At 38.8% G+C, this 12,403-nt stretch overlaps 2 protein-coding genes across 4 annotated transcripts in view; both read right to left on the reverse strand.

Moving 5' to 3' along the window:
* MCM9 (minichromosome maintenance 9 homologous recombination repair factor) overlaps positions 1–1,801 on the reverse strand; it is a 62,649-nt gene extending 60,848 nt beyond the window's left edge. Inside the window, exon 1 of the mRNA XM_069487290.1 lies at positions 1,790–1,801. The gene's annotated coding sequence lies outside the window, so the exon portion shown is untranslated. The remainder of the gene's footprint in view (positions 1–1,789) is intronic.
* Positions 1,802–11,121: 9,320 nt separating this feature from the next.
* Positions 11,122–12,403, reverse strand: part of FAM184A (family with sequence similarity 184 member A) — a 101,481-nt gene continuing 100,199 nt past the window's right edge. For all 3 annotated transcript variants that reach the window (XM_069488099.1, XM_069488101.1, XM_069488100.1), the window contains one exon: positions 11,122–11,545. In XM_069488099.1, coding sequence (XP_069344200.1) covers positions 11,464–11,545 — 82 coding nt within the window. In that variant the 3' untranslated portion in view covers positions 11,122–11,463. The remainder of the gene's footprint in view (positions 11,546–12,403) is intronic.

The following is a 12,403-nucleotide window of genomic DNA, read 5'->3' on the forward strand; positions in this document are numbered from 1 at the left end:
ATAAATATAACATATACCATTACTCTACCTCATTCCTCTGGCAATCTTTTTTTTTTAAAAAATTGTGCACAGATTAAAAGGGCCTATCCCCATACTATTTTCATGCATATAGTCAGATAACAAATTACATATGTATAAACCCAATTCAATGTCCATTTCCCAATATCTATCATGTACAAGGCACTATGCTAGCAAATGAAAAGCTTAGTAAAAAGTGCTCTTATATCCTCAGAGATCTCAGGAACAGATCAAATGAAATAGTGCTCTAACCAGCAGTAAAAATACAATATGAATAGGAGCACAAAGGAGAGAGGAATTAAATTTAAATGAGATGACAATCCCAGCAGTGGCACTGAGCAGTTACAAATAAGCTGTCCAAATAAGCAACTTGCGTTTGGTTTGGAAAGAGCATTGGAGAAGAGGTGTACTTTAATTTGCCTTATTTCATTTATCCATCATTTATTGTACTAGGCTCATCAAATATGAATATTAAAGAAGACAGTCACAAAATTCACAGTTTAGCATCCTAAAAATGTGTTATACATGCCATTTACTAGCAATATTTCGCCTTCTCTGAGAACCTACTATTCTGGAAGGTATGAAGGGTGTAAGCGGGGTACACTAGAGTTAGGCCAAGAATCCTGACAACTAAAGGATGCCAGTGTGAGATCAAGAGATGAGTAAGTGTATATCCAAGAGAATGAGTGAAAATAAATTATGGGCATCACTCCAGTAAGTAGTTTGTATTTGGTTAGGTAATATAAATTTAGCCAAGTGTAAAGCAGAAAAAGCACCTGGGAAGTAACTAACCATACAGTATTTCCATGATGTGGCCTCTGCCAAAAAATAAATAAATTAATTAATTAAAAAAAATAAAATCTGGACTCCTAAGAATGACTACAAGAGAATCTCTGAGATTCTATAAATGTATATTAAATTTAGAGCCACAAATTTAGCAATTTGAAAACAGCTCCACATAAGGGCAGGAAATGGGTAACCGCAGAATCCAAAGTTCCAATTAAAGTCGGATTAAATTTTGCCTCGTTATACAAGCAATTTATAGGGTTATATGCAGCATCTTTTATGAAAATAGCATTCTCTTTAAACATCTGCGCAAAACTGACTAATCAACTGTTTTCTAAGCAGTCTGCTAACCCTGCAAACATTCTCATCCAGAAACAGACTGGAGACACTTATTGTTTCGAAAAAGCTCATTCCACAACTTTCAAGTTCGCTTCCCCTTTTCTTATTGAATATTTAGGGCCACAATAAAAATTATTTTGCGTTACTTTGTCCTCTTGACCAAACTGAAGCGTCAAACAGAAGACGGGAAGGTGCCTACCAATACTGGGACCTTGCAGCCGGCCCCTGGGAACCGCGGCGACCCCGCCCCGCCCGCCGGGAACCACGCCCCCTCCGCAGGGGGCCGAGCGCCGCTCCCCGAGGCCCTCCCCGCCCCGCTTGCCCGCCCCCGCGGGAGCGCGCGGTCTCCGCGCCTACTCCCTGGCCGATGAGCTGCTACCTGGGCGCCCGGCAAACGTGGACTCGACTCGTTTTCGGGGGGCGCTTTCCAAACTGTCTTTCTAATTCAGAGGGTTTCTGCACGTAGCCCCTGCCCTACGACATCTCGGCAGGTCTCTGGCACTTCCCGGGCTCTGCTCCAGGCAGCTCCCTCGCCTGACCGGTCCCGGAGGTGAATAGTTTTTGAACTAACCAGTCGTGGGCGAGACTTGGGACGAAGTGCAGGAGAAACAAGGAACCGTGAAACGAGGCAGTGGCTGTCACTTACTGGCTGACACGCACTGTCAGAAGTCGCCGAAGACGCGCTGCTCCCAAGGCCGAGGGCCGCGGAGAGGTCTGGCGGGGCTGCAGGTCCTCACCGCGGCCCCGCGCGCCAGGACGCCGGTGGGGGCGGGGCGTGCGCGTGCGCGTGCCGCTAGAGCGCCGCCGGCCGCGGGGACGCGCAGGCTCCGTTGGGTCGGTCTAGAGCAGTGGGCTCAGCCCGGCAGGCGCTCTCGGAACACACCGGGCCGCGCACCGCCTCAACTTCCCGGCCTCGACTGCTCTTCCGGGTGGAGACGCCAGCGGGCGCGCGCCCCGCCAAGCGCCGGGGACTGCGAGGCGGTGGGACGGGTTGGGGAGGAGCGAGGCGGGTCCCGGGCGGGGCGGGGCGGGGTTCGCGCGGCGGACCGTGGGCTGGATGGGGGTGCCGGGCGGTGGGGTGGCTCAGACCGATTGGATGGATTGTTTTTGACCTAAGGAATGTGCCTAACGCAAAAATCACAAAGATTCTCGCGTTATGTTTTCTGATAAATGTTTTAAAATTTTAGGTCTTAGATTTAGGTCTGTGATCCAATTAGAGCTAATTTTTATGTGGTGCAGGGTATGGGCCTTAGGTCACTTTTTTTGCATGTGAATGTCTAGGATCATGTGTTCAAAGAGCTTTCTTTTTCTCGCTGAATACCCTTTGCATCTATAGCAAAAATCAGTTGTCCTTAAAAAAATCAGTCGTGGGTCTATTCTTAGACTTTCCATTCTGTTCCAGTGACCTATGTTTCTTTACAAAAATATCACACTCTTGATTCCTGTGGATTTATGATGAGTCTTGAAATCCGATAGTGTTTGGCCTCCAATTTTGTTCTTTTTCCAAAGTTGTTTTGGCTCTTCTAGGTCCCTTGTGTTTTCGTATGAATAGTAAAATCAGCTTGTGACTTTCTATTTAAAAAGCTGGGTTTATGATTGGAGTTAACATTGAAGCTGTAGATCCATAGGAGAATAATTTACATGTTAATAATATTGTGTTATGACCTTTGAACAAAGTAAGCCTTTCTATTTATTTAGGTGTTATTTCTCTCAATAAATGTTTTGAGTTTTTATCACGTCTATCCCCAAATCAGATTTATTCCTAAATCTAGGGATTATACTTTTTGATGTTATGTAAATGGCATTTTTAAATTTCAGTTTCCAATTGTTCTTTGATAATATATAGAAATACAATTGATTTCTTAACACTGATCTTGTATCTGCAATCTTGTAAAAATCACTTTTAAGTTCTAGTAGCTTTTTTGTAGATTTCACCAGATTTTTCCACATAGCAGGATTTGTTGTCTGTGAGTAAAGGTAGTTTTATTTCTGTTCCCTTCTGGATGCCTTTTCTTTCTCTTGCCTTTTTGCACTGGCTAGAAGCTCCAGTGCAATGTTGAATGAAAGTGTTGAGACCAGACATCCTTACTTTGTTTCTGATCTTACAGGGAAAGCATTCAATCTTTCACTTTTAAATATGGATGTTAGGGTTTTTTGTAGATGCCCTGGTAGCCTACTCCACAGCCCCACTCCTGCCTCATACCCCCTCTTCCCTCCTTTGCTTTTCTCCATTGTACTTATTACCACCACCATCTGACAACACACATCTGTGCTTTTACTTCTTTTTATCTGTCATATACATAATTTATGAATGGATATATATCTATATGGAGATGTATGTTCATCTGTATATCCATATAGTCCCACAACAATGTAAGCGCCACAGGGCAGGAATTTGTTTTTTCACTGGCATTCCTAGTCCTAAAACAGTACCCGGCACATAGTTGGTACGCAATAAATGTAGAAAATATTATCTTCACATGATTTTAATTTTCTAATTTCTCCCTTTAACTTATTATTTTTACAATTTTTATTGTGAGAATAGTTCACGAGGTTAAAAAAAAAAAAACTCAAACCATGCTTCCTAATGGATTTCACTCCCCTCCTCAGAAAAGAACCAGCCTTTTTAAACTCAGGCAGTGTTAGGAGGACCATTGCTGAATTCACAGATTCATTCTATATAGACTTGGCTTCCCAAGAAGGGTATTTAATATACTTTAATGCTTACATACGTCTTTCTAGAGGGTCCACTTATTATTTTTATTTCTGTCAATTAAATAAAAGAAATAAATATTTGTCTCTGAAGATCTCAGCGCCAAGATAAGCAAGGGTGTTGCCAAATGCTTCATGAAGACTATATAAATTGGAAGAATTCTTTCCCATGGACCACTCAGTAAATTGAAGAGAAAATTTCAGGCTCTAATATTTCATAACCTAACATTTGGAAGAGCAAGTTATGGGATAAGTCTTAGAGAAACTTTTATTTGTACTCTGCAGCAACAGTCTTCAACCTCAGGGAGTGTGCAAGATGCTTTGTAATGCAGAGGAAATTATTAGAACTTCTATTTATATTTATTTTTTAACCTAAAAATAAAGCATTTAAGGATTTAATGTAAAAATTGACACTGGCTTTTTATTATGTCTCTGTCAGACAGGCAGCTGCTCATCAGGTACAGTTCTTCAAGGTCTCCTGAGGGGAGAGTGGGAGGTCTGCTGTTGGAGCGCTGGACAGTAACACTAGTCAATTTCTTTGTTTTCTGCTGAGGATATTTTGCGGTTTGCATATACTCCATTAACTCACCCTACAGATTATACATTTCTATATTTAACTAAATTAACATTGAAAAAAAAACAGACTACTAGGCCGGGCGCGGTGGCTCACGCCTGTAATCCTAGCACTCTGGGAGGCCGAGGCGGGTGGATCGCTCGAGGTCAGGAGTTCAAGACCAGCCTGAGCAAGAGTGAGACCCCGTCTCTACTAAAAATAGAAAGAAATTATATGGACAACTAAAATATATATATACAAAAAATTAGCCGGGCATGGTGGCGCATGCCTGTAGTCCCAGCTACTCGGGAGGCTGAGACAGGAGGATTGCTTGAGCCCAGGAGTTTGAGGTTGCTGTGAGCTAGACTGACGCCACGGCACTCACTCTAGCCCGGGCAACAGAGTGAGACTCTGTCTCAAAAAAAAAAAAAAAAAAAAGAAAAAAACAGACTACATCATCCACTATCATTAGCCATGGACTATACCTAAAGAGACCTTGAAGTATGAATGTCATCACTATAGTGGTTTCTTTTCCTTACTTTAAAAAAATTTTTATATTATGTATATATTAGTACAATAATATATGCATCTATATAAATTTGTTATTTCCATGGGTATGTTATTTTTAAAAAACAGTGAGACCTTGTCTCAAAAAAACCAAAAAACCCCCACAATATTTGTTGAATAAATATTTGTAAAGTAAGTGCTATGAGTGCACTGAGTAAGGAAATTCTAATTCATTGTGAGAGCATAAAAAAAGCCTTCACAGGGGAGGCGACGAGAGTTCAATAGGGGGCAACAGTGTATTTGAGGCACAAGCCTAAAAAACTCAGAGATAAGAAGGGTAGATATACGCCTTGGCAATACTAAAGATAGAACCTACAAATTGGTCTGTACCTGATATTCTGTCATCTGAGGTAATCTCAAGTCATGTTCTCCATCTCTGACTATACCCTCCGAGTATTTCCTATTCAGATACCAAGACTTAAAGAAATGCTGAGGTACCAAATAGCAGAACACTCATACAGAAAATGGCATGAAGAAAAAAGCAAAAAGAATGAATCTTAGAAGTTTCCCCTTAATTTATAAATATAGCAATTTATAATATAATTTACGTATTGTGTTATTCAGATACCAATGCAGAGTCACTGGAATAGTACTTCACTACTTAGTCCTTTTGTTTTTATTGTGGTAAAATATACATTACATAAAATTTACCATTTTAACCATTTTTAAGTATACAATTCAGTGGCATTAAGTTCATTGACAATGTTGTACAAACATCACTACTATACATCTCCAGAATTTTTTTATCATTCCAAACAGAAACTGTGTACCCATTAAACAAACAACTCTCCTATACCCCTTCCCCAAACCTTGGTAATGACCATTCTACTTTGTCTTTATGAATTTGCCTATTCTAGGCACCTTAAATAAGTGGAATCATATATTTGTCCTTTTGTCTGTCTTATTTCATTCAGCATAATGTTTTCTAGGTTCATCTATGTTGTAGCACGTATCAGAATTTCATTCCTTTTTAAGGCTGAATAATATTCCATTGTATGTCTATACCACATTCTGTTTTTCACACGTTGACTGACACTTGTGTTGTTTCCACCTTTGGGCTATTGTGAATAATGATGCTAGCACCACTGGTGTACAGGTATCTGTTTGCGTCTCTGCTTTCAATTCTGCTTTGGGGTATATACCTAGAAGTAGACTTGCTGGATCATATGGTAATTCTATATTAAGCTCTGATGAACTGCCAAACTGTTTCACCATTTAACATCCCCACAAGGGCTCCGATTTCTCCACATCCTTGGCAACACTTGTTATTTTCTTTTTGTTTGTTTAGTTTTGTTTTGTATAAAAGCCATCCTAATAGGTGGAAAGTGGTATCTTGTCTGATTGTGGTTTTGACTTACATTTCCATAATAACTAGTGATGTTGAGCATCTCTCATGAGCTTATTGGCCATTTGTATATCTTCTTTGGAGAAATGTCTGTTCACGTCCTTTGCCCATTTTTAAATTGTTTTCCTTCTTGTTGCTGAGTTTTAGGAATCTTTATATATTCTGGATATTAATCCCCTATCAAATATATGCTTTGTTAATATTTTCTCCCATTTTGTAGGCTGTCTTTTCACTCTGTTGATAGTGTTCTTTGATGCACACAAGTTTCACATTTTTATAAACTCCAATTTTTTGTTTGTTGCCTGTGCTTTTGGTGTCATATCCAATAAATCATTGCCAGATTCAATGTCATGTGAGTTTTACCCCATATTTACTTCTAAGAGTTTTATAGTCACAGCTCTTATGTTCAGGTCTTTGATCCATTTTGAATTAATTTTTGTATATACTATAAGGTAAGCGTCCAACTTCATTCTTTTGCATGTGGATATCCAGTTTTCCCAGCACTATTTGTTGAAAAGACTGTCCTTTCCCAATTGAATAATGTCCCCCTTGTCAAAATTCATTTGACCATATAAGTGAGGGGTTATTTCCGGGCTATTTTATTTTGAACAGATTTTGATTGCCAATAAAAGCAAATTAGAAGTATATTGTTAAAAGTAGATATAGGCTGGGTGCAGTGACTCATGCCTGTGATCCTAGCACTTTGAGAGGCCAAGGTGGGAGGATGGCTTGAGCCCAAGAGTTTGAGACCAGCCTGAGCAACATAGCAAGACTCTGTCTCTACAAAAAACATAAAGAAATTAGCCAAGTATCGTAGCACATGCCTGCAGTCTCAGCTACTTGGGAGGCAAAGGCAGGAGGACTGTTTGAACCTAGGAGTTTGAGGTTGCAGTGAGCTATAATGCCGCCACTGCAACTCTAGCCTGAGCAACAGATAATAATTAGTAATTATTATTGACAATACCCATTTTTATCATCATTTCTCTGCAAGTACTCCTGCTCCTCTGACATCTCTCCTTCTGTGGTACTTACCTAACAGTATCCTAATCCTGGTTATGTCCAACTATCCACTCTTACAAATTTGCATCCTAGTAGCTGAAGATGGCCAAAAACCACAATCATGCCGATGGGTTTCAATATATAGTCTCTGACCTCAATTACTGCTTGACAGTCCTTTGACATTTCTCTAATATATTTGCTCTTCTACTTTCCAAGACAGCTATTTTCTCACCTATAGCAATTTATACCTTTCTCAAGACTTCATATGCTATCTTGTATTATCCTTTAGGAAGGTAAGGTAGAAGGTATCATTTTATTATTAATGTATAGCGTATAGGAGATGTATTAATGTATAGGAGACTGAGTCATGGAGCTTAAGGTAGTTGTTGGTGGCAGAGCCAGTGCTAGGGAGCCTTGGAGGAAGGAGCTTCCTATCACTGGAGGGATTAAAGTTCAGCTAAGCATGTTATAAAGGAGATTCAAGAATTCTATGGGAGATTGGAAAAAAGCATTCAGGAGAGGCTTTTAAGGCCTCTTCTAACCCTAAGATCCCAGCTTGCTTTTTATATAAAAAAAATGTCTTGCTAAAACTTTACTTTTTCTTCACAATGTTAGCCATATATGACTTCTTTGACCATCCCTTTAATTTTATTACATATAACCCAATGACAGTTGAAGGTTGTTATAAAATTTTTGCTTCTCTCTTCTTCCTCCTGTTCTTTTAATCTTCCTCTTTCCCCTCCAGCATAAAAGCATGATAAAGTCTCCCAAAAACACAAACAAAACCCATCTTGACCCTGCATTCCAGTTTATCACCTCAATTTCTTTCCCCTTCCCTGTACAGCTAAATTTCTTCAAAGAGGGGTTTTTACTCACATGTCAACTTTCTCAAATTCCATTTACTTCTTTCCTGGAATCTGGCTTTTGCTGCCACCATTACCCTGAGTCTGCTCTTGCTAAGACCATCCTCTAGTTGTCAAAGCCAACGGACACTTCATTTTTTCCCTTTTCTGATACCTGTAGCTCTTGACATGTTGGCTGTTCTCTTTGAAGCTTTCTTCTTTGGGAACACTAGGTTTTTTAACACCAATCTATAATTCCACTTCTAATTTTCATTCAAGCCCTGCCTGCCCCTTAAATGCTGGTGTCTCCCAGAGTTCTCTCCACAACCTCATTCCTTGTTGTTCTCCTCCATACCTGTGGCTTTTATCGCTCATGCCATGCTTCCAAAATATCTCCAGCTCAGATTTTTTTTTCTGAGTTGTGTTTAGCTGCCTATTAATTATTCTAGAGAAACTTTAATTTCAACATATCTGAAATCAAAATTCTTCTTCTGCCCATACTTCATTATCTTTCTGTTCTGTGTATATTTGTCACCAACTCTCACCAATTCTGTATCTTGACTCTCTATCCCCTCATCTCCATTCCCATTAAAAATGTAAAAATTGAAGTGTCTGGGCTGGGTGGGTGTGGTGGCTCACGTCTGTAATCCCAGTGTTTTGGGAGTCTGAGGCAGGAGGGTCACTTGAGACCAAGAGTTGGAGACCAGCCTGGGCAACATAGCGAGACCCTGTCTCTACAAAAAAATTAAAAATTAAAAAATTAGCTGAATGTGGCGGTGCACACCTGTAATCCTAGCTACTTGGGAGACTGAGGCAGGAGGATTGCCTGAGCCCAGGAGTTCAAGGCTGCAATGAGCTATCATCACACCTCTGTACTCCAGCCTGGGTAACAGAGCTAGACCCTGTCTTTAAAAAAAAAAAAAGAAGAAGAAGAAGTATCTGATACCTGGTAACTGCTCAAGAAACGGCTGTTCTCTTATTATGCCCACATACATCCTACACATTGGTCCAACAAGATTGCACAGAATTCTCTGGACACAGCTGGTTTGCTCTTTCTTAACTCTTGTTTCAGCTTGTGCCTGAAATAGGCTCTGCCCTGGTCTATCTGGTAATTCCTATTCATCTTTCAGTATTATATTTGGATACTCCTTCTATGTTTAAGCTTCCCCTGCCACCACTTTCAGCTAATTACTTCCTCCTCTCTGCTCCCATTGTATCCTCCATAATTCTCTTTTGTAGCTCTTCTGATAGTGCTTCAAGAAATGCTTGGTTCTGGACTATTTCAGCAAGTATACAGTTAGCTCCTTGAGGACAGGTGTTCACCATCTTTGTATGCCTATATCTAGCATAGTCACCTGCACGCGTACTAATCCACAAATGCTTGGTTAGTAAATGTCCAAATTATGAGATATGTATAAACTAGGGCAAGAATATGTGGTTATAACAAGAACTATTTTTGGATAAGCATTCACTAATCATTTTTCCTAGAAAGTTCAATCCTTGTGCTCGTTCTGGCAGCACATATACTAAAATTAGAAAGTTCATTCCCTTAAAGGAAAAAAACAAATGTAAGGCAAGTATTTTGTATAAAATTTTTTTTCAGGATAATAACTTGACAAAGAACATGCTATCAACTGTGCATATGCATGCATTGATTTATTCCTTGAGGATTTATAAAGATTAAATGAGATAATCCTTGCCCTGCTCCTTAGCACAGTGCCTAATACATGGTAATTATTTTAAAAGTTTGTCTTTAATATTATTATAATCATTCATATATGAACTAAAATCCTAACTCCCCCCCCCCACCAACTGAAGAGAACCCCTCTTGGCCAAGGGGACCCCAGAAAAGCCTTAAAACTGAGTGCCAGGCTATGAAGGGAAGGGACCCCTCAGATAATAAGATACTAAATTATTAACAGGACCTAAGGCTGTGCAGAGAAAAGGTTAAATCACCTGCAGGCCATCAATTTGTTTAACACATCACTTAAAGTGGTATACTGTGGCTTGTCTCTGATTAACAGACTTCCTTATCTTACTTCCTTACTTCATAAGCTTTTAGACAAAGCTACATTTCTTTAACCAATTACAAATCAAAGACTCTTTGAACCCACCTATAACCTGTAAGCCTTTGCTTCCAGCTGTCCCACCTTTTTGGGCCACAGCGATGTACTGATTTATCATTTTACCTGCAATTCCTGTCTTTCTAAAATGTATAAAACCAAACTATAACCCAACCACCTCAGGACCACTTGCTCAAGACTTTTTGGGCATAGCTTCCCAGGCTGTGGTCACACATATTTGGTACAAAATAAACCTTTTTAAGTTATTTTATGGAATTTGGGTTTTTTCCCTTAAAATAGAGATCATGTATTATGTCTGCATTTATCTAGTTCACCCAGATTCTTCTAAAATCCACATTACTGAATCAACTAAATTTGGTGCTCTTAGAAATGGATGCACTTCTTCTGGCCACTGAATACGATATAGTAGCTGGCCAAGATTGACTAAAGCCTGAAAGAAATAAAAGTTTTCATTAACGCGTGATAGTGGTTAGTTAAGTTCATGTTCATGTATCAATACTGAATTGCCTACTTAGAAAACCAACAAACTGGCTTTTAAAGGCAAATTAAAATAGAATTGACTATTCATTCTTTACCAAGTAACTTTGGGCCACAAAGCATAATATTAATGATTGACACTAACTGTACTAAAAATTCTAGGTATCAATTATCAGAATAAAAAAACTTATAAGTCAACAATATTTTATATACTTGAAAATCCACAACTTACACACATGCTTTCATTCTAGCCTTGTAAATTTAGAGGAAAATTTGTTAAAATTATACATTGTAATGGAACAAGATAATAATTTATGCTTCCCTATCCTGATTTTGTTATGGTTATTGAAGTCAAATAATTTGTATGATTATTAATGCAGTCAAACTTTTTTTGTTGGCAAGTCTTACCTGTAATTAAAAAGTATTCAAAAACTAAAGCAAACCTATTAGAAAAAAATGAAAAACATTGTTGTTTGTTCTAACAAAATTTATTATGCAGTAATTACAAAGGTTAAAGACTCTTCCATCTCAAATAAAAATAGTTATAATTACACACATAATATAGTACCTTATAGAGTGATTCCAATAAATATCACAGGAAATACAGTGCATTTTCAAATTGGAGAGACAAATACTTTCTCATTCACAGTGTTTGACATAGGAAAGCCTGTTCACATAATGAGTTGTATAAAGTCATGCTCTTAGTAACAGTCCACACAGAGCTGTGCCAACACAGTTCTTTCAGAATGTGAAGTACCGGGCAAACCACTCCTGGCGCTGGGGATCTGGAGAAGCCACCGGGGAAGCTTCACTCTGAGGAGGACTGAATTCATAAAAAGAGAGACATGTAACCCAGCATTAAGTGGTTTGGCAAAATTAAGGGAAAAGCACATAATACATCATCGTAGATTACCACAACTGGTTCCCCATGTTCTAAAGATTTGCTATCCCTCTGCACTAGAATCGGTTCTCCACGCCATGAAAGCATGAGAGCGCAGCAGCTGCTCAGATGAGGTCAGCTAAGCAAGAGCCACGTCACAACAATTACAAAAACAAAAACCAAACAATTCAGAAAAATAATGTCACCTTCTTTGAATAAAGAAAAAAAAGAATTCAGTAGGAATTGTGGGAAATAAGAGAATAAGATATTCCTCTTTCAGCACCTTTTCCCTTTTAATTAAAACTTCAGAATCTGACACAAGCATTTGATTCTTACAGATGTGTCCTTAAATATAACTAAATTAAGTAACTAAATTGAGGTACAGTATTTTTAACTATTTGCATATTTATGTTAAACTTTCATTTCCATAATCACAATTCCATAATCAAATACTCCAGGAAAAGGAGTACATTAAAAACTCAATTTCTCCTCTATCTTCACAGTTATATAGTCTATACTTATCTTAATTCTAACTAAAGATTCTTTGGGCTACTTGAGAAAACAAAAGAATCCCTACCGTCTTTTGGGGAAAATTACAAGGCACGCAACAATGTGTAATGGAAACTCCAGTAGTCATGTTCCTTGAGCTCATGCACATGCATCTTATTGATACCTGAACATACCCATGCACAAGGGAAAATAACACAAAATATTTAGCAGGAGACACGTTCAGAGGTGTATCTAACTATTTTTCATTCTTGCTATTTTTTTTTTTACCATTTAAAGTAGTCATTAACTATG

The sequence above is a fragment of the Eulemur rufifrons genome, chromosome 15 (assembly GCF_041146395.1).
Source record: "Eulemur rufifrons isolate Redbay chromosome 15, OSU_ERuf_1, whole genome shotgun sequence".
Taxonomy (NCBI): domain Eukaryota; kingdom Metazoa; phylum Chordata; class Mammalia; order Primates; family Lemuridae; genus Eulemur; species Eulemur rufifrons.